General features: G+C 54.4%; 7 protein-coding genes across 7 annotated transcripts; 4 read left to right on the plus strand and 3 right to left on the minus strand.

Moving 5' to 3' along the window:
- Positions 1–193: 193 nt before the first annotated feature.
- Positions 194–2,060, plus strand: MRS44_001333 (uncharacterized protein; the record flags this gene model as incomplete). Its single annotated transcript, XM_046278195.2, has 7 exons — positions 194–292; positions 349–433; positions 499–518; positions 573–608; positions 662–823; positions 876–1,201; positions 1,253–2,060. 7 exons carry the CDS (start codon positions 194–196, stop codon positions 2,058–2,060), a joined length of 1,536 nt encoding a protein of 511 aa, XP_046138404.2.
- Positions 2,061–2,563: 503 nt separating this feature from the next.
- On the plus strand, positions 2,564–4,011 carry MRS44_001334 (uncharacterized protein; the record flags this gene model as incomplete). The annotated part of the gene is made up of 2 exons (XM_065623655.1): positions 2,564–2,813; positions 2,858–4,011. 2 exons carry the CDS (start codon positions 2,564–2,566, stop codon positions 4,009–4,011), a joined length of 1,404 nt encoding a protein of 467 aa, XP_065480092.1.
- Positions 4,012–4,533: 522 nt separating this feature from the next.
- On the minus strand, positions 4,534–4,974 carry MRS44_001335 (uncharacterized protein; the record flags this gene model as incomplete). Its single annotated transcript, XM_046274932.2, has 1 exon — positions 4,534–4,974. The coding sequence occupies one exon, from the start codon at positions 4,972–4,974 to the stop codon at positions 4,534–4,536; it is 441 nt and encodes a 146-aa protein (XP_046138402.1).
- Positions 4,975–5,082: 108 nt separating this feature from the next.
- On the plus strand, positions 5,083–6,643 carry MRS44_001336 (40S ribosomal protein eS6; the record flags this gene model as incomplete). Its single annotated transcript, XM_046280652.1, has 5 exons — positions 5,083–5,103; positions 5,607–5,693; positions 5,782–6,144; positions 6,324–6,491; positions 6,548–6,643. The coding sequence occupies 5 exons, from the start codon at positions 5,083–5,085 to the stop codon at positions 6,641–6,643; spliced, it is 735 nt and encodes a 244-aa protein (XP_046138401.1).
- An 842-nt stretch (positions 6,644–7,485) lies between these two features.
- On the minus strand, positions 7,486–19,768 carry MRS44_001337 (uncharacterized protein; the record flags this gene model as incomplete). Its single annotated transcript, XM_065623656.1, has 7 exons — positions 7,486–7,580; positions 7,640–7,984; positions 8,036–10,526; positions 10,586–11,674; positions 11,725–15,752; positions 15,810–19,668; positions 19,721–19,768. 7 exons carry the CDS (start codon positions 19,766–19,768, stop codon positions 7,486–7,488), a joined length of 11,955 nt encoding a protein of 3,984 aa, XP_065480093.1.
- A 2,473-nt stretch (positions 19,769–22,241) lies between these two features.
- MRS44_001338 (uncharacterized protein) lies at positions 22,242–26,511 on the plus strand (the record flags this gene model as incomplete). The annotated part of the gene is made up of 6 exons (XM_065623657.1): positions 22,242–22,412; positions 22,933–23,132; positions 23,248–24,110; positions 24,172–25,397; positions 25,448–26,389; positions 26,449–26,511. The coding sequence occupies 6 exons, from the start codon at positions 22,242–22,244 to the stop codon at positions 26,509–26,511; spliced, it is 3,465 nt and encodes a 1,154-aa protein (XP_065480094.1).
- Positions 26,512–27,118: 607 nt separating this feature from the next.
- On the minus strand, positions 27,119–27,805 carry MRS44_001339 (40S ribosomal protein eS8; the record flags this gene model as incomplete). The annotated part of the gene is made up of 2 exons (XM_046274931.2): positions 27,119–27,675; positions 27,742–27,805. 2 exons carry the CDS (start codon positions 27,803–27,805, stop codon positions 27,119–27,121), a joined length of 621 nt encoding a protein of 206 aa, XP_046138398.1.
- Between the last annotated feature and the right edge of the window lie 138 nt (positions 27,806–27,943).

Genomic DNA, 27,943 nt, shown 5'->3' on the forward strand with positions numbered 1-27,943 from the left:
CTTTGGGCTTGGGCTGGCGCTGGCGCAGGGTCCCCACTTTGGTGAAGCAAGCTCAACCTCCTCCAACCTCATCCCAGCTTAAGGCGTCCTCCCCCAACTTCATCTCCAAGCTTCCGGATCGGCTCCCCAGTCCTCCGTCCTCTTCTCTTCTCCCGCCTCTTCTCCCGCCAGCTCCCCCCATCTACAGCCCAACATGGCGGACCCGCGCGTGTCGTCGTCGTACTCGGTCGTCCCCAGGATTCGCTACAACACCGTCGGCGGCGTCAACGGTCCCCTCGTCATCCTCGAGAATGTACGTCGTCATTCAACAATCGAGCCCGCCCGAGTCCACGAGTTGACAGCAGTCAGGTCAAATTCCCGCGATACAACGAGATCGTAACTCTCACCCTTCCCGATGGCACTGAGCGGTCGGGTCAGGTTCTGGAAGCTCGAGGTGCGTTGCGGATACTGCCTAACCCCTGGCGTAGTGACGTGCGACATGCTGACAGAGATGCGTAGGTGATCGAGCCGTCGTCCAGGTACTTTTTCCCGAATGCGATAGTACACGAGCAAACGATTGATGAGTGCAATAGGTCTTCGAGGGCACTTCCGGTATCGATGTCAAGAAGGTAGGCGGCATTGCGAGAGTTAATGGCAGGGCATTGGGCTAAGGCGACAACAGACCAAGGTCGAGTTCACCGGCCAGAGCTTGAAGCTCGGTGTTTCCGAGGATATGCTTGGCCGTATCTTTGATGGATCTGGACGCGCCATCGATAAGGGTCCCAAGGTGTTGGCCGAGGACTACCTCGACATCAACGGTTCTCCCATCAACCCCTACTCCCGTGTAAGGCTCCCATCGCGCGCTCGTGGTATTTCCCTCTAGCTGACAATCCCAGGAATACCCCGAGGAGATGATCTCGACCGGTATCTCTGCCATCGACACCATGAACTCGATTGCTCGAGGACAAAAGATCCCCATCTTCTCCGCCTCTGGTCTCCCTCACAACGAAATCGCCGCTCAGATTTGCCGACAGGCCGGTCTCGTCCAGAAGCAGGGCATCACCAACAAGGGCGTGCACGACGGCCACGAGGAGAACTTCTCCATCGTCTTTGGTGCTATGGGTGTCAACTTGGAAACGGCCCGTTTCTTCACTCGCGATTTCGAGGAGAACGGCAGCTTGGAGCGTACCACTCTTTTCCTGAACCTCGCCAACGATCCTACGTAAGCGCAGCCTCCGCGATACTGCAGGCTTTGATGCTAACTGTTGACTAGTATCGAGCGTATCATTACTCCCCGCCTCGCCCTTACCACTGCCGAATACTACGCTTACCAGCTCGAGAAGCACGTCCTGGTCATTCTTACTGATCTTTCTGCTTACTGCGACGCCCTTCGAGAAGTCTCGGCTGCCCGAGAAGAAGTGCCCGGTCGACGTGGTTTCCCCGGTTATATGTACACTGATCTGTCCACCATCTACGAACGAGCCGGTCGTGTCGAGGGTCGCAACGGATCCATCACTCAGATCCCCATTCTGACCATGCCCAACGATGACATCACTCACCCCATCCCCGATTTGACTGGTTACATTACCGAGGGTCAGGTGTTTGTCGACCGTGCTCTGGCTAACCGTGGCATCTACCCTCCCATCAACGTGCTGCCCTCGCTGTCCCGTCTGATGAAGTCTGCCATTGGTGAGGGCATGACCCGCAAGGACCACGGTGATGTGTCGAACCAGCTTTACGCCAAGTACGCCATCGGTCGTGATGCCGCAGCCATGAAGGCTGTCGTCGGTGAGGAGGCTCTGTCGGCCGAGGACAAGCTCTCGCTCGAGTTCCTGGAGAAGTTTGAGCGCCAGTTCATCAGCCAGGGCCAGTACGAGTCGCGAAGCATTTACGAGTCCCTGGACCTTGCGTGGAGCCTCCTCCGAATCTACCCCAAGGAGCTGCTCAACCGTATCCCCGGCAAGGTGCTCAACGAGTTCTACCAGCGTGCCGCCAAGGAGTCCAAGGGCAAGGGCAAGGCCCGGGCAGAGACCGAGGCCCGAGGCCAGCAGCAGACCGAGGAGAACCTTATTGACGCATGAGCATGAGGGGACAGCTTGTTGGCGTTTCGATAGAGAATGGAATAATGAGCGCGCGCAAGGCAGAAGTCGGAATCGCAGTAAGAGCAACTTGTTTTCAATGATCGTTTACATGCTGGAGAGGAGGACCTGTTTCTGAAGAGATTGGGAGGGCAAGAGTTGGTCTCTGCTCTGAGGGGAACATAGGGAGCCGAGTTAATGCAATTCATTCAAACCCCGAGTCTGACCTTGAAACACGATAGATAGTTTAAGCAAAAGAGTTATCATGATGAGAGAGGTTCGAGTTTGGCTGTCATGGCTTCTGCAGCCTTGGGCCCAATGACGAAGTGTGCATGTGGAAAGTGGGTCGTACAGTGTCGAAAATTCAGAATACGCACATTGCCGCCCAACTTTTCGTTTCGAGTCTCCAGAGTCACGAAGGCGACACAAATTCAGTCCCAAGGGAAAGCCAACTCGCTACTGTGCTCCTTACTTTGCTCCTTTGGTATAATCAAATATTAACCAATATGGAGGAAGATCGAAGACAGACAGATCTTGGCACGGCGGCCGATATCGAGGAAGCCCAGCTCGCTCAGGCGAGCCCCTCCCCCGCCGATACAGAGGCGACTCCTGCGACACAGAATGGAGCAACACCGTTGAAGCAGCCTAAGAAGAGATTTGTCGGAAGACGAGCGGCGGCTGAGGCGGCGGCAAAGAATGGAGGATCTGGTGCATCGGGTGAGAGCGGTGCTGTTCAGAGTATGTACACCCTTCATGGTGAGTCGAGTATGAGTGAAGCTATACTGACAAATCACATCTAGCTGCCAAACCTCGGAGGGCTCCCAGGCTTCTGAACCAGGTCCCCAAGGAGATTCTCGAGGATCCGAATCTCAAGGCGGCTATTGCTCTGCTGCCGGCCAACTACAACTTTGAGATCCCCAAGACAATCCATCGCATCCGCTCTTCAGGGGCCAAGAGGGTTGCACTCCAGCTCCCCGAGGGCCTGCTCCTGTTTGCTACTACTATCTCGGATATCCTCACCCAGTTCTGCCCGGGCATCGAGACGCTCATCATGGGTGACGTGACTTATGGTGCGTGCTGTATCGATGACTATACGGCGAGGGCACTGGGATGCGATTTGCTGGTGCACTATGCTCACAGTTGCCTCATCCCCGTCGACGTGACCAAGATCAAGACGCTGTACGTCTTTGTCGATATTACTATCGACGCCTCGCATCTCTTGGCATCGCTAGAGCGCAACTTTGCCAGCGGCAAGACCATTGCCGTCGTTGGAACTATCCAGTTCAACGCCACCATCCACGGCGTGAGGAGCAGCCTGGAGCGGGCTGGCTTCCGCGTCGTGGTGCCGCAGATTGCTCCCCTCAGCAAGGGCGAGATCCTGGGCTGCACATCTCCTCGTCTTAAGGATGAGGATCAGGTTGATCTGATGCTGTACCTCGGTGATGGACGCTTCCATCTCGAGAGTATCATGATCCACAACCCGTCGATCCCGGCGTACCGTTATGACCCCTACTCGCGAAAGCTGACGCGCGAGACGTACGGGCATGATGAGATGAAGTCGCTCCGACGGACAGCCATTCAAGGGGCGAGGACGGCACGCAAATGGGGTCTGATCCTCGGAGCCCTCGGCCGGCAGGGCAACCCGCACACGCTGGGCCTCATCGAGCGTCGCCTCGCCGCGCGCGGGATTCCCGTGGTGCATCTTCTACTCAGCGAGATCTTCCCGGGCAAGCTGGCGCTCATGGCCGACGTCGAGTGCTGGGTGCAGGTGGCGTGCCCGCGACTAAGCATTGACTGGGGATACGCATTCCCGCGGCCACTACTGACGCCGTACGAGGCACTCGTGGCGCTCGGGGAGAGGGAGGACTGGGGTGAGGGGGTGTATCCTATGGATTACTATGGCAAGGATGGGTTGGGGAGGACGAGGCCTTTGGAGATTGGGGCTTCTGGTTAAAAGTTTGAAAATGAATGAGACATGATATAATGATATCCTGCTAGATGTGAAGATTTCAAGTTGACATTTATGTTTAATTCTTTATTGACTAATCTAGTGAGCCCGGCATCAACTTGGGCTCTGAGGAGCGTGCCCTCATGATCATGATATTGAAGTCAGGCTGTCTGTGTCTGCTTGACAGACGTAGAGTGATACGGTGGTGTCCCTTGATATCCCAACTCACAGCCAACAGTGGCTTTCGAATTAGTCGGGATAGATCTTGCGGTGGCCCTTTTCAGGGGATAGATAGGCATGGCTGCTGGTGAATGGGACTGAGTCCCTCTTCTGGAAGGATGTGAGTGGGCTTACTATGATGCCCTCCAAGGTCGTCTTCGGAACAACCTGGCAGACCAGAGCAGATTCTTGGGCCTGAATTCATAGCCTATTTGGTATCGAAGTCCCCTCAACGGATTCAACCCAACTTGAATGAGTGGTGATGGGAGGAGAAGTTGAAGACATGGTTGCCGATGAAGTCGTAGGTCCTCATGAAGCATTTGCCGTTCCAACAGGCTCGGGTCGGTTCGAAAACATGAGCTTGTACTTGACAATCTCTACCACCTCAAGATTATCACCCTGCTCCTCCAACTCACCCCCAGAGCCAGCGACGGTGCCGTTCTCTCTCCGCCGCACCACAGCCATGGCTTTTGGCAGTTTCTTGACCTCCCCCGTGAGGCGCTGGTGCTGTCCGACGTAGAGATGAACCCGCTTCATCCACGCAGAGCCCTCGGCGTCCGGGACGTAGTCGGGGAAGTCGATCCTCCCAATCTCGATGCTACTGGCCGGCTCGCCTTCGGCGCTCTGGGGCATGTTGACCACACCTTGGAGCTCTAGGAGAGCTAGGCCGGATGGTGTCTGTAAGAGCTGGGGCAGGGGACTTGGTGTTTTGGCATTTTTGTTGGGGGGATGAAGACTGGCGGATGACATTTTGGAAAGAGAAAAGTCAAATTTTGTCTGAGAGGTGTTCCTTAGAGGATAAATACACTTCAGTTGGTTGATTAGAGTAGGTAGACGGTCTCTATCAATAACTTCAAGATGAACTCAAGTGAAGTCGAGGTACGTACCGATCGACCAACGCGCTCCGTGTCCGAGAAAGGTGGAGCACCTGGCATCGAGCAAAATATGGAGCTCCCCGTCGCGTTTTCAAGGTGGGGCACACCTTCTTTTTTTTTTCGCTCTCACGCACACAAAAAAAAGAGGCGGGCGGAACTTCATTTCCCCGAGACCCTTGGCGAGAAGGGGAAAAGCCCTCTGCGCTGATTGGACAGCCAATTTCACCTGCGTGGGGAGCCCTAGCGACACACACTTTCTCGATTTCGCCTGCAATTTTGCAAACCTCCAACCATCCTCATACTAACTTCAAACAGCGCCAGGTCAAGTAAACTTGCACCACCACAACTGGCAAGATGAAGGTACGAGGACACCGTCAATCGATCTCTACGAATGCGTCGCTTCTGTCGAGAAGCTGAATGCTGCTGCTCGACGACGCCCGCATCCGGGAGAATCGATTCCCGCCGCGTCTCGAGATAAACAATTTGCTGACTTGGACTCTTCAACAGTTGAACATCAGCTACCCTGCCAATGGCAGCCAGAAGCTCATCGATATTGAGGATGAGCGCAAGCTCCGTGTCTTCATGGAGAAGCGCGTACGTCGAACCCTCCCGATCATGCACACACCGCCACCCTTCGAAGCGACACAAACAACGAACGATATGCTAACATGTTCAACCACAGATGGGCGCTGAGGTCCCCGGTGACTCCATCGGCGACGAGTTCAAGGGCTACATCTTCCGCATCACCGGCGGCAACGACAAGCAGGGTTTCCCCATGAAGCAGGGTGTCATGCACCCTACCCGTGTCCGCCTCCTCCTCTCCGACGGCCACTCCTGCTACCGCCCCCGACGCACCGGCGAGCGCAAGCGCAAGTCTGTCCGTGGCTGCATCGTCGGCATGGACCTTTCCGTCCTCGCCCTCAGCGTCGTCAAGCAGGGTGATGCCGACATCCCCGGCCTGACCGACGTCGTCCACCCCAAGCGCCTCGGCCCCAAGCGCGCCACCAAGATCCGCAGGTTCTTCGGCCTCACCAAGGATGACGATGTATGTCTCTCCCTACGCCCATACTCGATCATCGCCTGCCCGGAGCTGCAGTGGAGGAGCTGGCAGTCCGGGTAGAGTGTGAGAGGACCCTGTCCTGCCCTCTCAGGGGGCTAGGACAGCGGTGCGAGTTGTATACAATATCCAAAAATGAAAGACACTAATGTGGCTGGGGAACCTAGGTCCGCAAGTACGTTATCCGACGAGAGGTCCAGCCCAAGGGTGAGGGCAAGGCCACCTACACCAAGGCTCCCCGCATCCAGAGGCTGGTCACCCCCCAGCGTCTCCAGCACAAGCGCCACCGTGCCGCCCTCAAGCGGCGCCAGGCCGAGAAGGTCAAGGACGAGGCCGTAAGTTGCACCAGTACTTCACAGTACACAGAGAGCCCTGGCTGACATTCCTCCAGAACGAGTACGCCCAGATCCTGGCCAAGCGTGTGGCCGAGGCCAAGGCCCACAAGGCCGATGCCCGCAAGCGACGAGCAAGCTCTATGCGCAAGTAAGGATTCTGGCGTTTGATTGAAAAAAAGGGGAATCATACCTTGGTCTTCTGGTTTGCATGCATTGGGAGTGAGGATTCTCTAGGGCTTGATTTTGAGCCAAAAACTTCGGCATGACCGTCGACGAATGTATTAGACGCGTCTCGGGAAATGAAGATGCATTGATGCGCTCGTGTTTACACGCCGGTCCGGTCCGCCTGCGCAGGCCCTGCATCCCGTCCCAGTGATGTGTGAAGACTTGAATACAAACAACCACGTTGATAGTATCAACATCCTCCCTCACTCATTGCTGCTGTGAGAGGGCTTGTGATATCATATATGGCTGAACGCAGAGACATGCCTGATGTCTAATTTCTTTGAGTAGATACAATAAATAAATAGTTAAGCAACACATCAAGTTTCACCACTCGAGCGTTCGCCCATAGCCACATACACACATACATAAACAGAGAGGAGCCATTACCATATTAGCCTTGCCTGTATCATCCATCACACTGTCAGACAAATATGAATGATACCACTTTCTTAACTTTTCTAAGCGCGGTAACACCAGAATGAATATACATGCATGCAGTGCCCTTCGTCCTCAATTTCCTACAAACCATCCATCTCCCGGCCCAATAGCAACAAGAGACCTGCACTTCTCCAGAGCGTGGCCTGACGGTATGGACAGGATGAGGACGAGACCAAAGAGCACAGCCCCTGTTAGGCTTGCCATATCATCCTTGCCAATAAGAAAACACACTCCCCAGAACCAGGGGGCAAAAAAGAGCAATTCGCCGCCGTCCCTCCACTCCTCCCATCTATCATCCATCCACGTGACGGTCATGCAAAGGTGAATGGTATTACGCGAAGCCAAAGTATTCGCTTCCTGCTGTGATGGCCTTGATAATCTGAGAGCGCAATTGATCGTAGCTCTCATACTCGGGAAGGTCCAGTTCTGGTTCAAGTTAGCCTGGTATTCTCTCGAGCTCAAACAAACAATGGGTCCCAACTTACGGTTGAAGCAGGTATGCGAAGAAGGTAGGCGGTCCTTGTTACCATAGTCGCGGTGGATGTTGAATCGGTTAACACCATTCATGCCCTCAAGCTCCTTGAAGCCGTTGAGAGGGACCTTGCTGGTTCCGGTGACAAACTGCAGCAGTTTGGCTCGCTCTTCCTTGTCAAAGGAGCGAAGAGCTCTCCAGAACCACTGGATCTGTTGCGATGACGGGTTGTAGTTGTGGTACTCCGTGTTGCTCTTCCAATCATCGATGTCGATATCCGGCAGGCCAGAGATCAGAAGCTCCAGCTCTTGCTCGTTAAAGATGGAGATCAACTTGGCGGGAATGATGTCGTGGAATCCTGGCGATTTGGTTAGTATATTCTCTTGATGCCTGTAGCTTGATATCTTACCTTGAAGGAAATGGGCCATCTGCTCCTTGACTGAAGAGAGCAGCTTGTGCTCGACCACAAGACGAACATAGTCATGCTTGTTCTCCTCAGTGACAGCAATTTCTCGGCCGTTGGGGATGAGGTCCACAACGTTGGTGACACCAAACTCGTCGTCCTCGACAGAGAAAGTCTCGGTAATGATGTCAGTGATATCGTTGTCCAGCATCCAGCACAGGGACTTGTAGTAGTCTGGATCAAACGACTCCATGTCCTTGACCGAGACCGATTTGCCGAGGATGCGCTTGTAGACGGCGCGGCTGAAGTAGCAGTCAAGCACGCGACCCTCGTACAACGCCTTGCCAATGATACGACCGATGAACTTGAAGAACATCAGATGCTCGTCGTTGATACCGCTGAGCTTGTTCGGATGGAAAGTAGTACGGTCTGAGGAAACGGGGATGAAGAGGACGTAGTTGGGGTCAAACATCTGTCGAGAAAGGACCTGGAACCACTCTCGAGTCACACCGCCAGCATCGACACCTTCCTCGCCGTGGAATCGGATGTTGAGCTTTCCAAACTTCATCTCGTCGCCCGACTTGAAATAGAGAGACTTGAATGAATCGTGGAAGACCTGCTCACGGCGGACGGAAAGCTGCAGAGGAGGATATGATGGCCGGCTCTGGTTACCGGATCGCGAATGGACGCTGCGGTTGAAGTAGTTGCGCTTGTTGTCAAATTCCAACACCTTGGGGTTCTTGACGAGGAGGGCGAATGTGCCCGACATCAGCTTGGGGTTGTTTCGAACAAGCTCGTTGAGGATCCGTCGATGATCTTCAGTGAAACTAAAGAAGAGGCTTGCCGTCCGAGATTCAGGGGGCGGGCTAGACAAAACCATCTCCTTATTCTGTGAAGGGTCGTCGTTTGTCGTCGTGTTCTTGCACACAACCATCAGAGACTCGATCAAGGGCAAAAGGATCGTTGCAACGTTGAGCATGTTCTCTCGCTGGCGGATGGCACTCAAGCAAGCACTCAGCTTCTCCCACATAGCCGAGAAGGTTGAGTTGTGGTACAGAGAGGTGACCAGTTCGTGCCTCTCGTCTTGGCTCTTGTCGGACTCCTCATCACCCTTCTTCTTGCTATCAAACAGATGATCCAGTGCCGTCAGGACTCGGAGAAGCTTGTTCTGTTCCGATGCTCCTGGCGAGAACTTCGCAAGGGCAACGCCCTGGATCTCTGTGCCTGAAGACGCCTTTTCGATGTAGGGGAGGAGATCATCCAGATCCGCCACGATGTTTTCACTCAGAAGTCGGGCCTGGTTGACGAGTTCATGACCAAATGTCGCCTTGGCACCAGGGATAGCAGACAGGTTCTTGATGCTCGAAATTGTGTTCTGGAACGTCTTGGAACTGCATTCCCGAGCCACAAAGATCCTTACAGCCAGGGTCAAATTCTGAGCTGGGATGACCGGCGGCTGGAGTTGTCGAAGCTTCTTCTGTGCAGCCTCCTTCCTCTCTTGCATCTTGGCAGCTTCTTCGGCAGCATTGGTTTCCGCCATGTCCGCCTGAGCAGTGCTTGACTCATTGGCATTGCCCGATGGTGCTTGGTTGCCACCTGAGCCTTGGTCTGTGGTTGTTTCGGCTGTAGCAGACTCTTCTGTTGGCTTGGACGAAGCCGCCTTCAGCTCATCCTCAGCTTCCTTGCGACGCCGTTCGAGGTTCTGGAGAGGCATCGTCACCCGGTTCAGCAAGTCCGCCAGGTGAGTCATAACTACCGAACTTTCCATGACCAAATCGCGGTCGAGAAGAGAAAGCAGCGAGTTGATAGCGTACTTGTGGGCCTTGGTGTCCTTGACCTTTCCTTTGCGGCTAAGAGAACGCTTAAGGGTCGAGCCAACAGTCTCATGCTCCGTCAAGAAGAGCCAGGGGATGTGAGGGTTCTTAGTGGATAACTCCACTAGAAGATCAAGACACTGCTGTACAATCAGGAGAGGTGAGGTTTCCGAGTTTGTCTGCGTGGTTGCCGAAGAGGTCAGGCCGGTCAGGCTCCTCTTGAGAGTCTGGGGAGTTCTCTGCTCTGATTCTTTGTCCTTTGGTCGTCGAGCCTTCAACGAAAGTTGACCAAAGCTGCGCTCTACAGCCCCCATATCTGTGCTGCCGTCTTGCAGAATCTGGAGGAGCGTACTAATCACCTCGAGACGGGTCTGCTTGTTCTCGCAAACATCAGCAAAGACGCTGAACAGATAGTTTCGAATAGATCCCTGCTGGGCAATGAACATGAGGCGCAGCAACGTGGCGACGCCCGCCTTGTCGAGCATCTGAACAACCGTTCGGCGCTGAGCCTTGTTTCCAGTCTGGGGTCTTGGTGGCCCAGGTTGGCGAGCTGTGTTGACGCCTGGGGGACTCCGTCCGGTTATGACAGAGTGGGAATTGTTGAGCTGGCTCAGTGCTCGCGCCTGGGCTGCCATCTCTGGGGTGAGGTGAGCCATCAGCTCCTCGCCTTGGTCGATGAGGACCTGTTCTCGCAGTTCGGGGGGAATGTGAGAAGAATGCTGGCCGTGTCCATTTCTGGCACAGCAGTCTGCCCGCCAGTCGTGGTAGTTTGGCGGCTTTGGTCTTCACGAGCCCGGCGGCGCTGCTCCTGAAGCTCCTGGTGTGCGATTTCCCGGCGCAGCTCATCTGGAAGGGCATCGAGAAACTCTTGGAAGACTTCTGTCGACTCGCCAGTTGTTGCCTCCTCTCTTGCTTGCGATCTTCTCGTGGTGAGAGTCTGAGCGATGACCTCCTCTCGGAACTCTTCGGGTAAAGCTGCAAGGTACTCAGGGTCAATGCCAAGTTCAGTGACATCAAACTCTTCGCCCCTGATTGTTGTCACGACGCGGGGCTCGTTGCTAGTGCTTTGGGCTGGGGCATTCGAACGCTCCGCGCGGGTCTGTTCGGTTGATTCAACGCCCTCCATCGCGCCGCTTTCACCTTGTCCCTCAACAGAGGCACCTTGGCTTGCGGCAGCGGCTTCTGAAGCGGCTCTCTCTGCAGCTCTCTCCGCGGCTTCGCGAGCTTCGGCCTCTCGCTTTTCCTTTTCGGCCTTTTCTTCCGCCTCCTTGGCCTCACGAGCAAGGCGCTGCTCTTCTTCACGCTTCTTTCGTTCTTCCTCCTCACGTTTCTGGTTTTCAGCTTCCTCGGCCTTGAGCTTCCGTTCCAACTCCATGGCAGCTGGTGTAAGCTTGGCTGCGATTATGTTGTAGAGTTTGGCGGATTCTGTCGCATGGCTCAGCCCAAAGATCATCCTAGCTTCTTCCTGGTAACGGTCCATGGTGGATTCGATGATGAATGACACCGCTTGTGAGGGTTCTTGAGCCACACCATCGCGCCTCTGCTCGCTCCGTGATCCCCGGACCTGTAGCTCTCTGGCCTCCCGAGGGATGCCAGGGCCACTGAACTGCAAGTGGAAAGCGTGCGATCCACTACGGTTCATAATTGGAAGGAACTCCATTAGCTCTCCGAGGAAACCCATGGGACCATCGATGCCGTGTCGTCCGCCTGGACCAAAGATACCTTCGGGGAGTCTCAGTCCGAGGGTGTGGGGGTTGGTAGGACGCTGAGGTCCGTCACGGCCCTGATCACTGCGACGGAGCAGTGGATTGGCACCGTCATCAGAGTTAGACTGGCCTCCGCCAGTCCGGTGAGTTCTAGAAAAGTAGCTGCGGAAATCACCAACGGCATCCCGGTTGGACCCGACCATGAATCCGGGGGGAAGGGGCTTCGGTTGTCAACTCGGGCAAGGAAGCGCCGTCGGCTCTGGTTGTCCATCATGAACATATGACGGTGACGGTCTTCTTCCTCGGGAGAGATACCGTCCCAACCCAGCGCTGGAAGTGGTTGGGCTTGGTCGTCTAGGGGATAATCGTCGTCATAGAGGTACTCGTCTTCCTCCATTTCATCCTCATCGTCTTCATCTTCATCCTCGTCATGGCCGTCGTCAAGATAGTGGTCGTCCAGGCTGTCCATAAGGTCTGGTCCGTAAGCGTCATCATCTCCCATAATAGCTCGTGCCATGCCATCCAGGAGCTGTCCTGGCCCGATCTGGATGTGTTCCTCGTGAACATCTGCATCATATTCAAGATCGTCGTCATCGTGATCCTCGTCATCTTCGTCATGGCTCGCGCTCTCCCATCCTGAGTTACCATCATCGTCGATGGGATTGCCATCTTCATCAACAATCTCAACGTGGTCCTCCACGTCTTCCATGTCGGCAGACTCGACATCGTCTTCTTCGTCGTCTTCCTCGCTGTCATCGTCATCGTCATCTTCGTCCATGATGACCTCGACGACACCAGGTTCGCCGTGGAGACCCTCGATTTGTCCCATTTCACTCAATTCTTCATCTTCATCGCTGATGTTGTCCTCCTCATCTGAAATGTCGTCCTCTCCATAATCCATCTCGTCATCGTCGTACTCATCACCGTACATGTCTTCATCGTCGTCTTCTTCATCCTCATCTGAATCGTCGTCCTCGCCTCGGGGCTCGAGCATGCCGAGGGCTGAGTTTCGATATAGATCAGGTGTTTCCTCACGGTCATCATCCATATCCGAGAGAGACGAGGTGGAGGCAATGTCATCATCCCCATTGTCTGAAACGGAGTCAGAGGGCAGGATGTTCGAGTGGCTCAGCTCTTTGGCGGTCTCAGTCAGGACCCGGAGAACACGCAAAATGTACTTGATGGCACGTTTCACTCCCGGATAGTTCAGGTTGATCTCGGCGATGGAGGAAGTCAACTTGTCAAGGTAGCCCTTCTCATACATCAGTCTCCGCAACTGTGCATGTGATCGCGCCTGGGCGCTATCAGAACCCCGTGCGCCAGAGCCCTGGTCCTTGTCCCTCTCACCGACCATATAGTTCATGAGTTCGGCGAGACATTGCATCCGAGAGTATCGGGTCTCGAGAGGCTCATCCGAGAGTGGCGCCCGCTCATAAGCCTTCAGCATCGTGTCGAGAACGAACTTGCGTGCGAACAAGAGGTCCGGCTCATCGTCGTATGCAAACTTGTCCTTTCCACGGTCGATGGCCTTCTCACTAGTCTTCGACACCAAAGCAACCAGGACCTTTTGTGTCTGCGCGCTTGTTGCAGCCTTCTTCTTGGAGGCGATGCTATCCACTGTTCCACTCAGGTTGCCTTGGCAAAGCAGATCATAGATCAAGTAGTTGAGAACAGTTGACCGGGGCTTAATCGGCGTGCTCGTCGTCAGCGGAGCGCTCCGCTTGAAGTTGATGAATTCCATCTTCGTTCGGTTGTAACTCTGGAGCAGTTCCGCCAAGCAGTTCAGCAGGAAGCATCGGTAGACGAAAATAGGATGCTCTTCAGCCTTGAAGACGGGCTTTGGCGGCTTCTTGTCCTTTCCGTCGGGAGCAGGAGTCTCCTTTGAAGAGGAAGCCTTTTCTTCGGACCCTGGCCCTGAAGCAGCCTCAGACTTCTGGTCTTTGTCCACGACGGGCACTTCCTTGTCATCAACTTCTCGATAATTGAGCAGCTCGCAGAGAAGGAAATGGATGACACCATCGGGGTTCTCAACCACAGGACGTTTGCTTTCGTGGTGAGCTTTAGGTGCATCTGTCATCTCCTTATCCATTGGTTCCGTAGATTGCTTGATGTCCTGTGTTGTCGCATCCTCGGTGGGCTGGCTTCGTTCATCAGCGGCATCAGTGTTCTGCTCGTTGCTGTTCTCCTTCAAGACGAGAGTCTGAGATCGAGCGCTCTCGCCCGAAGATGATGCCCACCGAGTGAACCTCAACATCTCGTTGGTAACATCAACGAACAGATCTGGGGCTCGGAGAGCGATGGGTGCCATCGCTCGAAGATAGTTGGAAACGTCGGAGTGACCACGCTGGGTTCGCTGCAGAGTTGGGAAGCTGGCCTTGATCTCAGCACGCATGATTTGCTTGATAGTCTCCTCATCCTCCACAATGTGGCGGAGGATAGTCATGATGTGGGCTGTCAGCTTTGTTTGCTTGAATCGCTCAGAACCAGACCCCGACAGCTGTTTTGCCATAAGAAACAGCCGTTGCAAGTTCTTCTTGTCCCCAACCAATTTGGCTAGACGTCGATTCCGTGTCAGAATGACCAAGACCCGGAGGGCAGCGACAGCAAGCGTCTCCTCTTTTCCTACGCGAGGAAGCATCTCGAGAAGGGATTCCAGTATATGAGCGCGCTGCTCATCATCAATGAGGGGTGTTCGCATCTGGATGATGGGCTCTGCAACCGCCTCGTCCAAAGACTTGGGTGCTTTCCACTGAGCAGCCACGGGACGTTCATCATGGCAAAGCAGGATCTCAATGACCAACAAAATGTAAGGGATCCACTGTGGCATCTCCTCACCAGATGTAGAGGGGGGCATCTTGAGGAAGCCGACGTACTCATCGATGCCCTCTCTTAGGCTTTCAATGTTGCTCTCAAAGAAGCGCTCGTCTTGGAGCAAGAGCGCAAGGAGATGAGCATACGCAGCAATACATTTCCCATTGCGCTTCTTCTCCTCATCCTCATCTAGCGCGAGAGAAGACAGCGCGGATGTCAGAGTAGGGCCAACATCATCTTGGGTATCGCTGGGCTGTTGTCGCAAAGCCATTGTCCGGATGAGGTCTGATACCTCGATGGCTGTTTCGGGGTGTGCCCGGATGACATCCAGGCACCTATCGATCATGCTTCCTCGTAGCTTCGCGCGACACTTGTCAATATCTTCCTTTGTGGCCACGGGGTGACTTTCAGTCCCATGGTCCCCAGCCGCTGCTGCTGGAACGGTCGCTGGAGATCCAGATTGCTGCAAGGGAGTCTCGGCCGCTGCCGTCGGAGCTTCACGTACATCCTCCGTCGCTTGGGGCCGATCGATGATTTCGCCAAGAGAGTCTCCCAGTAGTCTACCACTGAGATCTGGGGGGTCAAGCTCCGGGGGCTCATCCAAGGACATACGGTCCGGCTCCGGCGCGCCCGCCACGCTTGGTGGTTCCCCATCACCGGTGCTAGAAGGCTCCTTAGGGGTCTCTTGCAAGACGGAGGTATCGGAATCCTTTGACGGGATAGGGTTGCGAGGACCAGCAAGGCCGTTTGTATGTGCTGTGCAATACTCCCGCGCACTGCCAGGGTTTCCGAGTGATCTGTACACGGCTTCGTGCACCAACTCGAGGCTGTGGCCCTTGCTCAACAGGTCATCAATAGTGGCGCGGCGTCCAGGCCAGTCGAAGCGGACATCGGTATACTTGAAGAGCTGGAAGGGTGGCTTGTCCCTTGTAGTTGACTGAGCCTCGTTTTCAGCTGCAGAGATTATCTTGAGAATATCAAGCAGCCGTGACACAGTTTGGTGAGGGACCTTTTCTGCAAAATTAGAGTCCCACAGATCCGTGATCTCGGGAAGAATGGCAGCTCGGAACTCCACCACGAGCTGCTGGTCCAGGTGAGGTGTGTTCTGCGATCTATCCCCGGTGCGCGGCTGAAGAGCAAAGTGGGTGCTGCTCTCAGATAGGTACTTGTCATCAACCAAGGTCAAATACAAGTCCAAGATCTTCTTCAACCCAAAGGCAGCGACCTTGGCCTTGGAAGATTCGTCGGGGGGTGTCTCTGTACGCTGGCGAATAGCTTGGGCAAACACCTTCAACATCGAATTCAAGACGTCCATACCGCCCTCCTCTTTGAAGGCAAGGAGGACAGGCATGATGATTTGGGCGCCTGACCGATCGTGAGGACGATTAGAAGCTGCATCATGTTAGTAGAAGTACGTATATCGGGATACAATATAATCTTGCAACTTACAATGATCGATCAACATCTCAGTAATCGTGTGCAGCATGATGATCCAGAAATGGAAATCCTTCGATGTAGGCTGAGGAGTTGCGACAGATGATCGCAGTTGACCCAAAACAGTATCCGCAAGGGCGCGGGCGATCTCCAGATGGCGAGGTCTCAGGTACGGATCACGAGGCTCTCTCTCACGTCTAGGAATCAAGGCCTTTCCGAGCGTCTGGAAGAGGGGAAACGTTGTTGGGATCATGGGATGCAGCAGAAGCCGGAGCGTCTCGTAGTTCTGGAAACGGGGGCTGGCTTGCTCTTCTTCCGTTGGGCGCCCAAGGCTCACGTCACCCGGTCCCTTCTTCGACTGAAACTGACGGGTCGTGCTCAGCATGTCAGGCAATGATGTGTTGTCGTCGGCCTCCGGCTCAGGGTTGTTTCCACCAGATGATCCGTCAGAACCCGATGCGTGTCGCCTAAAAGACCAGTTCTGGGGCACAACGTTGAGCTCGCCGGCCTCTTCTGCCAGTACACCGCGCAAGAGAGGGCCAATCGACTGGACTAGATTGAGATAGTAGTCGTAGACGTTGACCGGATAGAACTGCAGGGCATTGGATCTGGTTGTTTGGAAAGACTCCGAGATGATCTTGATATATGTCTGCGCATTTAGGAGTGCCTTGATCATCTTGGTGCCATTCTTGATTACCTCTGAAGCTCCCTCATCGTCGGGCGTGGCCTTCAAATCAGGCGTGAGGAAGGGCGCAAAGTAGGGAGGCAGCGCATCCGTCTTTGCTGAAAGAGGCTGGAGAGTGTTGATGGTCGATTGCGCGCGTTGCAAAAGTGAGGGAAGCCCTCGAATCGCGGAGAATTCCACCATCTGTGAGACCACCTGGCTGAATATCCTACAAGCAAGGGAGTCACCGAAGCTGGTGGGAAGACTAGGGGATTCGCAGATGTCAAGCAGCAACTCCAGGCCTCCATCTTCAACGAAGTGTGACTTCAGGACCGAATTAGACATGTACGAGCTCAAAAAGGAACCGAGGGCGAAGATGTAGGGCGTGATCGAATGCGAAGGCGAATCTGGTCCGCTGCCCCCGCGACTCGCGGAAGCTGAGTCACTTGAAGGCACGCCGTCAGCCATGTCAACATCCGCGTCTCCAGAAGTGCCATGTCCTGTGCTCTTATCTGCAGATGTACCCGAGGGCATGAGATTGGCTTCCTCATCGACAGAAACCGTCTTGCCGTCAGAATCAACCAGCAGCATCCGTGCTCCCCAGCCAGCAGTTTTCGCTTTTTCGATTCCAAGGAAGCGTACTCGTGCAACCATGTCAATGACAGCGTTGGAAATGGCCCTTCGCAAAGGCGGGTGGTGGCGAGCAAGCTCATCGAAGCTGGCACCAACACTGTTGGCGAGGTCTGCGTCAACCTCCATGCATCTAACATGGGCAGGACTCTCAAAAATCTCCAGGAAGCTGTCAAAAGCTCGCGACGCCACTACCATCTTCATGCCGGCATTGTTCAGAGAAATGGAGTTCAAGACTTGGGGTACGACAGTGATGGCATCGGTCGAGGGAAGGATGCCGGAAGCCAACGATTCACGAGATAGCTGTCGAATCGATGCCTCAGCGGGGGGGTGCTGTCTCGAGTCCCGTTCGACAATCAAGGAGACGGTGCTATCAGGAGAATCGGGGCCATCATCTTCTTTGTCGCCTGACTTCTGCTCTTCCAAAGCATCACTAGGAAGCGGCCGGCCGGTGACGGCCTCCAGGTAGGTCTTGATCATGCCAGACTCGGAGATGGCTGCGAAGCTTGTGGGGTCGTTGTTGATGAAGTCGCTAAGAATAGTAACGGAATTCGTCCAAACAATGGAACCAAAGCTCTTCTTGTCTTCCATAATGTCTCGCAAGCTCCTCAGAAGGTCAGACTTGTCGGCAAGATTACGGAGAAGGCGGTCCGTGTTCCCGCTGTAGCTGTACGAGTTGGACATGATGTGGTGGACAAACTTGAGCAGCCATTTGAGGGTCTGCTGCTGGTAGTAGGGAATTTCATAGTCGACAGCGCCAGACTGTTGACCTTTCGTGATCCCTTTGCCCGACTTGTGTAGGGTCTGGGCCTCCTTGACGGTATCCACAACCAGCTGAGCAACGGCGTCCAGGCCTTTGGCGTTGAAGAAGGCTGTGAAGGCATTCTGGTATGTCCAAATCAAGCCATCTAAAAACGCAAGAACCATGGAGTGATTTCTCTGGGCAACGCCTGACCGGATATCCAGGATCTCGACTAGGATCTCCATCAGACCAGCAGAAACCATTTCACTACCAACGCGGGTAGCCATGCAAAGATGAAGGGTAAGAGAGAACAAGTTGTTCCTCCACTCGTCCATCTCTGTGACTTGGTTGCCTTTGTCGCTGTCATCCTCATCCTTCATTCCCGCAACGGCCTTTCGGATGACATAGAGCAGAATTCCATGGTTCACATTGGCATTAAGGGCGGATAGGACATCTTGACATCTGGCGTGGAAGTTAGAGACAGCCTCGAGAAGAGCAAGGGCCACGGCCTGGAGCCACAGGGGGACATCGATGTTGCCATGTGCTGTCGGGTGGATAAGCTCAGCAAGTTGGTAGACGAGTTGAAACCTGCGAGTCTCGTCGACATCCTGGCGGAGGACCTTTTCAATGAAGTTCGACTCGGTATGGATGTAGGCAAGGTTGGTAATTGCGAGGAGACGCACGGCGAGTAGCTGCTGTCTTGACTCGCGTGATCCCAGCAGGGCTTTGGATGCCCTAACTCTGTGGAAAGCCTCATACTTCGAGGTAGGTGGGAGATCGTCAGGACATCGCGATACCAGTTCATACACCGGAGTTGAGGCAACGACAGACTGAGGCAACTCAAAGGTCTTGGGTCCGGAGGCAGCAGGCTCGTCTGCTATGCCAGGTGTACGGGGTCCAAGAGGAGACGAATCTTCCCCGGGGTGGTTCCGGCTCCTGGGAGTCTGATGCTGGGACGTCATGGTAGAGCTGCGTCGAAGCGGCGTAGGGGTGGACGGCATCGATGCGCGACCGGTGTCGCCAGCACCGGATACCTCCTGGTGCGGATTTTGAGGGTAATAGGACACCTTAACATCACCCCAGCCGGTCCAACGCTTATCGTCCGACGAAGCAAGCGCAACCAGATCGTTAGCATGCATCGAGGTCACTGCCTTGGAGCTGCTTCCTTGCTGACGTTCTTTCCCCTTGGCAGATCCAGGTGTGTGAGTGGAGACCGGATCCGAGAGGCTGATGATCGGTGTCTTGACAAAAGGCTGAGCAAGCTGCTGGACGCGCTCGAGGTCGATGTTGTAGTGGTTCGCGAGCAACGCGGTGCTGATCTGTCTAGAAGCATTCCCTATACGCTTGACAGAGGCTTGGTACCGCTGGGCAAGCTCTGAACCAACCTCGAGTGTTGCGATGAGGACCGTGAGAGATGTGCTCTGGAGAAGATCATTCAGATGAGCACTGCTGGCATAGATGCTCCGGTTGCCACAGTGTTCCAACAACATACGAGTGAATCTGAGGATCACTTCGAGAAGCTGCCGGTCTCCATCAGCAGGAAAACCCAGCTCTGTCAACTCCTTCGTCGACCATTGCCTCTCATTGCTAAAGGCTGATTCCTTGTCCTGGTTGAGAAGCACATCGCATCCAAACTCGCGAGGTTGGGGGCCTTCGTTCAGCTTGTACGTTGCGCAGAAGTACTCGAGGAAGCTATCGAAGCGGTTCAGAAGGGGTATCCAGTGGTATAGGTCGCCTCGTCCGAATGGCCATCGGGATGGGAAGCTGGCGAGCTGTTGTGGTAAGAGGGGTAGAGGGGTCGTCGAGGCGGTCTCGACATAACTCTTTAGCCAAGGAGACTGGAACAGGCTGTTAGCAGTATGATCTCGGAGCTCGAGGGACATGTCCTACCAAGGTATCCTTGTGCTTTGGTTGCATGGGCTTGGTGATCTTCCCCATGTTGAAGGTAGAGGCGGCTGAGCCGCAGGAAACGATGGAATCTCCCCCTCCACTACTGCCGGGTTACCGAACCCGCCACAGCGACGACTTTTCTCTCAAATCCGGAGTGTCTTTCTTCTGAACAGCTCCGAATATCCAGAGAAATCTGCACACGGTGGGGCGATGGTATGCCTAGAGTTGGAGGTTTCTGGAACTGTGTCAGGCTCTGCGGGGGTGGATGATGATGGTGAAAGCCTTGCAGGGCCGGCTGTTTACCTCGACAGAATGTTTTCTGGGTGCGGTAGTCGGTGGGGATAAAGGATTCGGTGTGATATTTTAATGGTGGGCAAGGGCGCGATCGCCAGGTCAGTTTCGCGAGTGGCCGATGAAGCTTGGACAGCAGTTCAAGGTCGAGTGCAGGTCGTCCTCGAGCGGCTTTGCGCGCGGCTAAATCGGTGCGTGTCGGTTACGAGATGATGCTAGATCCTTTCTCTCACCGGGTACAGCGGGGATGAGAAATATCTCGGGGTTCGGGGTGTAAAGTGTTTGGTGAGGATGCGGAGAGAAGGTGTAGGATGGGGAAAACGACGTCCTGCAAATCGTCAGGTTGAGAGATGCAGGTGGGCCTTTGCGTAATAGGTGTGCCAGCTGGTCGGCGGAAGCTACAGGGAGCGGAGGTACCTTCAGTGCCAGCCTTGCAGTGCAAGGTACCTACCTACCTGCCGCCAAACATCTGGGGTCAAACAAGAAGGATCGGATTATCTATTCGGCAGGTCGACGGCACTTCACTTCTCGTCCCCTCCCCTCCATCTACGCGCAGTTGATAACGGAAAGATCATGATTCGAGGCTGCCTGGTGACACAAGAATCCATTCACAGGTTTGTGTGCATTGCTACCCCGCCGCAGCTTTGTTCGAGCCGGGCCGGTTCGTGTTGTCTTTTTGTCACCTGCTTGCTCTTGAATCATGGCCAGTTGGCGAATTTCTTTAAAGTTTCCATGACAGCTCCAGCTCCAGCTCCCAGGTTCTTAGTTTATTCCCGTGGCGGTTGGCTGGGGTGAGGGGCCGTGCTGCCCACTCAGAGCATGTGAAACAGCCCTGGAAACTGGAAGACTCTGTTTGATGCTTTGTGGATGTACATTGTGACGACAGCGCATTCAAAGGGGACTCGAGAATTAAGTTGGCCACCTTGTCACTTGTTACCTTGCACCAGCTTTGTGTCAGCTTCGCAGGTGCGTGGCGTTTTTTTTTCCGATATCGCCTCGTCAGTGTGCGGCAAAGGCCAGCTCTGACATTCATGTCGTGGTCGGTGCTTGCATAATCATTCGCAGTCATTGTTTGTTTCTCGCAGCCTGCATGTTGTTTGGCTCATTTTTGGGTGTGACCTTGTTTTGATTCACGTCGGTCCTGGGTTCGGCCGCTGATGCCGCGGTTCGTGCTGATGGATGCAGTATGTGCAGTTACAAGCTGTAAAAGAGATGAGTGGCTCACATGAAATAATGGCATTCCCATGGATACACAGGTTGACGGACGCCCGTGAGCAACTTGAGATGCTCCTTTCTATATATCGGAGCCGAAGACGGGTGACTAGCGCCTAGCCAGCTCCAGCCCAAACACCAGGTCAATCATTGGAAAAATAGCCACTCTCCCCAGAGACTCACTTTGTTTGCCCTGCAAAAATGCCACTAAATCCCAGAACCTCTAGATGAAGGGCTTCGACGGGTAGAGTTGCATTAACGCATAACCGGGCTGTTCTCAGTGGACAGGGAGTTGGGAGATTGAAGCCAAACTCCGTCAATGCTACAGGGTAAGTAGTGGAGGAAGGCAAGCTGTTGAAGCGCACCATCCTCCCCCTTTGTTGAGCAGTTTGCATATCAATACCATAAATCACATCAAAGTAAAATCAAGTGGCATGGAGTCTGATTTACGCTACTTGGGAAATACTAACCGGTGTTTGTGTAAACGTGTGGGCTCTGGTGCTCTTATTTCATCAGTAAGGTAGAAGAATGCGCTGTGTACCCATGGCCGAACCACACCCACAAAATTCATAAAGTACCCATGTAGGTAGAGGATACATCCATTAGATAGCCAAGACTCGAATCGTATCAATATCAAAGAGATAATATGAAGTTTGCTAACGTCTACCCATGGCATCGCGAACAGGTCTTTCTGCCCTCGCCAGTTTTGAATCCACCCATTTCAGAATTTGTTCGGAGCGGAAACGGCACGGGTGTTGTCTGCCAAGCTTCATTCACCTTGAGCTCGCCGGCATTTGAGCGGGACGCCGCCAAAACCCGCCGCCCCTGCGTTAGTGCACACGGAGACACGGACCTTGAGAAATACCGAGTCTTTGGAGAAGGACTCTCCAGATCTGGTCCATGATGGTCCCCTGGAGAGAAACAGACATGGCCAAAAGACACGGAAACAGCCTTCTATAGTAGGTAGCACTATGCCGCGTTAATATCTGTCTCACAACAATCCGCGGGCATCCCTGCCATGGCCGTACGAGATGCGATCAGTGTCAGCTGGGAACAAGCTGGCAAAACGAGCATTCGAAACTCACTATTGGCCAAAGATCCACGTCATCCCATGCCTGTGCAGGACTCGGGTGGCTCTGAAACAGTCGTGCTGGGGAAGTTCCTGGGTCCCTGGCGTCCTTTATACTGCGTACGTGCATAAGCGCAGGCCGTGGTTGAAGGGGAAATCGAAGTTGGCGTCAGGCTGGCTGGCGATGATATGGACGCATCTGCCCTAGTCAGGGCTGGAGGCGGAAGACTACTCCAAACTCTGGACTGGAACGTGCCTGGAGACTCTGACGCCGGGAAGAGCTCTTCTGCGGGCTGCTTGGTGCTCTAGGGCGATGGAGAGAGGGTAGTCGATGGGTAGGTATTTGAACAATGGTCCGTCAAAGGTTAGATCTGTTGCATCATGACCTTGGCTCGAGCATGATGGCGGCTGATGTGACGGTGGTGATCGTGGTGTTGGCGAGGTCTTTAGACCATAGACATGGACCTCGATTCAAAGTAGTGAGTGAATGATGCCTGCCTGCCTATCTATCCATCCATGGGGGCTGGCAAGCTCTTCCGTTTCGGTAAGAAGCAAGGGGCAAACAGTTGGGTACTGTAAATTGCGCGCCGAGACTGGCAAGCCCCCATTCAGAATCAATGACTTGAATTTAAATTCGCAGCATTCCCAGTGCCAGCCATTGCGTGGCGAGCGAGGAACCAGCACTCAACACTACGGCCATCACCAGTCTGCCACAAGGTGGAGGGAGAGATCTCCATTCCAGGGCACGCCGCCTGACGTTTTCCAGCACCGACTTGGGGAATCAGGGCGTCCCCTAAATCCACAGCCAGCCGCTGCCACCGACAGAGACAGCCCGCCGAGGTACACTCGCTAGAGAGGCGTCCCCAGTTTATTTCTGGCGGGTCAGCGCCTCACTGCCAAAACCCCGAGCTTCCAGTCCACTTGGTCAACCTTGGACTACTCTCTCCGTGCTAAGGGGCAGCAGCATCAACGCCACAACCCCCCTTGGATTTCTGCCAACAGCTGGCTTCTGGCATTCTTCCGTTCGCTTCCTCTCGCAGCGCTCAGTCTCTCGTTCAAGTCCTCGTTATCCCTCACCGCACCGCACAGCACCTCGCCGCATTGACCGCCCTCTGTATTACACCTCCGTACATGGACGGCAATTGAGGGGCCACATATTCGTTCCCTCTCGGCGCTTGATAGATCCTCGACGACCAGACCACATCGCAGCTCAGCATCCGGCCGCCCTCGGAGCCATGTCACAGACAGAAGCCGTCACCACGCCGGTGACCCAGGCCCACGCCGAGCCCGAACAGGAGAAGCCCGAGAAGCAGGAGGAGAAGCCGCAGCAGAAGGAGACCGAGAACAAGAGACTCTCGTCTGGCACGGAGTCTGACGACGACCCTGTAGGTCGATTCCGCTTTTTGCCCTCTCCCACCGCAACTGTCACACGGCAGACTGCATCCCTTCGCTGGAGGACCCCTATGCTAATCAAGCAGGCAACCGATCCTGATGATAACTTCGAAGACGCCGTAGCACATTCTCCCGCGCGATCTCTCACAAAGCGATCCATCTCATATCCCAAATCCCAGACCCCGGTACAAGATGCTGCTGCCGAGGAGCCATCCGACCGGAAGTCTGGGGAGACACATCGCTCAGAGGACAAGCGGGCGTCAAAGACAGGGGATCCTGCTGCAGAATCCGCCGACGAAGTAGAAAGCCTCCATGAGAAACCTCTCCCTCGACGGAAATCATCCTCTGTCTCGAAACGCATCTCCAGTACTTCCAACTTAGATAACGTTAGCCTTGACGACGACGACGCTCCGCCTCCACCTCCTGGTAAGAGGCACCTCCCACACTCTTCCCTGACATTCGACTTGTACTGACATTAGCAATGTAGTCCCCAAGAGTCCTCCCAAGGACAAGGAGCCGCACAACAAATCGATATCCTTGAACAACATCTCCCTACCCTCGATGCCATGGTCGCCTCCGGCTGAGGCGGCCTCAAGGGGCTCCCTTCCACCAGCTGCGGTCGTCGCACCTCCTCCGCCTCCGCCTCAACCTCAGCCTCCACCCCCGGCCCCAAGCCGAAAGCTCACCAGCCCTTTCTCTTGGCTGTCCCGGAACTCTAGCAAAGAGAAGGAGACCCCCCCACCGCCACCACCTCATAGTACGGGACGAAGGGGCACTGCTAGCTCTATCGCAACCCTTACAAGCAATCCGGAGATGATGCTCAGCCGACTTGAGGAAGAGAAGGACGGAGATTCGCTCCATAGCGAACCCGCCCAACGGATTAGTCTCAAAGACAGATTTAAGCAATTGAGGCTACAAGAGGAGGCCACCCGTACACCCGAAGGCGAGGAGGAGAATGTGAATGGAACTACCGGTCTGGCTGTGCAAGTGGAGGAGACTCATCCTCACGAGAAGCCCCTTCCTTCGCCGGTTCCGCAGCCGATTCCTGGTCTCGCGCCTGGAACCGTGTCCGGAGTTAATGCAGGGCCCTCGGCCATGGCAGAGGACAAGGTTGACTGGGACCTGTGGCAGTCTGTCGTCTACGAAGGGCCAGCTGCTGTCGCGCGGACAAGTGCTGAGGAGCTGAACAAGGCCATTGCCACTGGAATTCCTAGCGCCATCCGTGGAGTCATCTGGCAAGTCTTGGCCAACAGCAAGAATGAGGATCTGGAGCTTGTTTACAAGGACCTGGCCACCCGTGGTACCGACAGGAGCAAGGACCGTCACAGCAACAGCACAACTACCAGCTCACTGAGCAACGGAAACCTTAGCGTTCATAGTGGCGACGCTGTTGCGTCCTCAGCTTCCTCTGTTAACTCGGACCATTCAGGTGCGCCGTCACCCAACGAGAAGAATACCGAAGCTATCTTGAAGGCCCAAGCAGCAGCCGCAGCTGAACGAAAGCGAAAAGAGAAGGAAGATGCGGCTATGCTGCAGAAGCTTGAGAAGACGATTCGTCGCGACCTGGGTGCCCGTACCAGCTATTCAAAGTATGCGGCTGCTGCCGGGCTTCAAGAGGGTCTGTTTGGTGTCTGCAAGGCCTATGCTCTCTTTGACGAGGGTGTTGGATATGCCCAAGGCATGAACTTCCTTATCATGCCCTTGCTTTTCAACGTAAGTTCAAGCTCAACACATTCTTTTCCAGTGCTAATGATTTTACACAGATGCCCGAACAAGAAGCCTTTTGTCTCCTTGTCCGATTGATGAACCACTACAAGTTGCGAGACTTGTTTATCCAGGACATGCCTGGATTGCACATGCATCTTTATCAGTTTGAACGTCTGCTGGAAGACTTTGAGCCTGCCCTGTACTGCCACCTTCATCGTAAGGGCATCTCTCCTCACCTCTACGCAACCCAGTGGTTCTTGACTCTCTTTGCCTACCGTTTCCCCCTCCAACTTGTGCTACGCATTTATGACCTCATCCTTTCGGAGGGTCTTTCAGCAATTCTCCGATTTGGTATTGTCCTTATGCAGAAGAACGCTACCACACTTCTCGGGCTGTCCGACATGCAGCAGCTCACTACTTATCTGAAGGACAAGGTCTTTGATGTCTACATTGACAAGGATCCCAGCCATGGAAGCCTTCTGGAGAACGGCTTCTTCGGAAGCTCAAGTTCCAGCATGGATAAGGAGGTGTACCGAGCTGATCAACTTGTCAGAGATGCCTGCGAGGTCAAGATCACACCGGAGATGCTCAAGGCGTACAGCACCGAGTGGGAAGAAAAGACCAAGGCTGAGAAGGAACGTGAAAATGAACTCTATGAGCTTCGGACGGCAAACCACAACTTTGCCATCAGAGTCCGAAAACTCGAGGAGAGGGTTGAGGCCTGTGATCGAGAGCAGGCTGACCTCGCAACTGAGCTCGTCCACACCAAAGTCGAGAACGAGGAGCTCAAGGATGAGAACGAAAGTATGAGAGGCCAAGTCCGAGAGCTGAAGATCGTCATCGAGAAGCAGCCATCCGAGTTTGAGGAAAAATGGAAGCTAGAGCGTGATGACTTGATGAAGCGCAACCTCCACGTGCACGAGGAGAACCAGAGGCTCGAGAATGAGCTGAGTGAGCTCGAAGAGGAGTTGGTTCAGACAAAGCTGCTTTATGCAGAGGTGAGTTCTCTATGCTCATGCCCTTGACCCTTTCAAGACGCATTGCTAACATCTCTTAGATCAACTCCCAGCACGAGACTCTGAACCGCAAGTGGACCGACCTGAAACGTCAGTTTGCATAAACCAAATCCACTCGAAACCCAATTTTGGTTATCTGGTTCCGAACCAACGCTTCATGTATAAAGTATTCTTGTTCTACTGATCCCGCCATGGCCCTTTTCCAGTCAGGGTTTTTTTTGCTTGCTTGCTTCCTTGATTGGGGCGCGGCAGCTCGCTGGACAGAGCGGATCGCGCATGTTTTGTAATGATGGGAAAAGACTACGGCGGCATTGTTTTTGGCATTTTACAAAGAAACACTCATGAAAACCCCATCTTGTACGGCATGGAGTAACGATGCCACGTGTGTAGGCGTTAAGGATGTCTTGTATGCTTCTATAGTCTATTGGCGGTTGATTCACCAAGACCTATCCCGTCAATGAATGACAAGGAGAGCTTTATTAGATGCACACGACACGACGACACCATCGGGTTCACAAGTAGTAAGAGAAAAGACCTTGATCATGAAATTGCATTCGTCGCAAGAAAAATTTTTATTCCCTAAGGACCCATTCCGATGCGTTATGTGAAGCTCATCATGCCTTGAAAATGCCAAGACAGCGAGAAATCCTTGAACACCATACCAGGGGCCAACAGTCCTTTCTTCTTCACCGGATTTCAACAACCGCCAGTTTACTTGTGGAGCTTGCGCTGGTAGAAAGCGAGCTCCTCACCCTCCAGGATGTAACCGTCGCAGCGACCGGACTGGCCGGGTCGGCTGGAGATAACAGCGAACAATCGACCGGCCTCGAACTGCTTCTCGACGGCGCTCTCAACCTTGCCGCGGGCGGCGTGTCGGGCAGCCTGCTTCTTCTCGACGGAGTTGGACTTCTTGACCTCCTCCTCGGCCTTGCCCTCCTTGGCGGCCTGGGCCTTCTGGCGTCTTCGGCCGATGGGCTGGCCGTAGTGGGCCTCGTACCACTGTCGGAAGGGGGCGGCATCGATCTGGACGACGGCGCTCTTGGTCAGGGTGTTGGTTCGGACCAGCTCGTTGTTGGAGGGGTGGTAGGCGACGCCGATGACACGGGTCTTGCGGGTGCAGCCCTCGGAGCCCCAGGCGAAGTTGCCCGAGTCGAGACGGAGGGCACGGTACTTGTGGTTACCACCACGAGTGCGGACGGTGTGGACGCGCTTGGGGCCAATACGGGTGTTGGCACCCTGGCGACCAGCCTCGAAAGCGCGCTTCTTCCCTGTTGCCAAAGGTCAGAACGTATGTCCAGGAACGGAGCATACGGGCTTTCGGAATTATTACGCACGGTAGTAGGCGCGCTTGGCACCGGAGGCGGAGCGCTTGTGTCGAGAGTCACGCGAGATACCCATGATTGCGGTTTCTGTGAGGGGAGGGATTCCCAAGTGGTTAGCTGGATGATTTTCAAAGAGCGGAGGAGGGGAGCAACGGAGGGGAAGAGAAACTCAATCAGCTGGATATTCGAGATCGGCAGGAGTCGATATCGTCGA

Source organism: Fusarium solani, assembly GCF_023522795.1.
Source record: "Fusarium solani strain SB1 chromosome Unknown bctg00000000, whole genome shotgun sequence".
Taxonomy (NCBI): Eukaryota; Fungi; Ascomycota; class Sordariomycetes; order Hypocreales; family Nectriaceae; genus Fusarium; species Fusarium solani.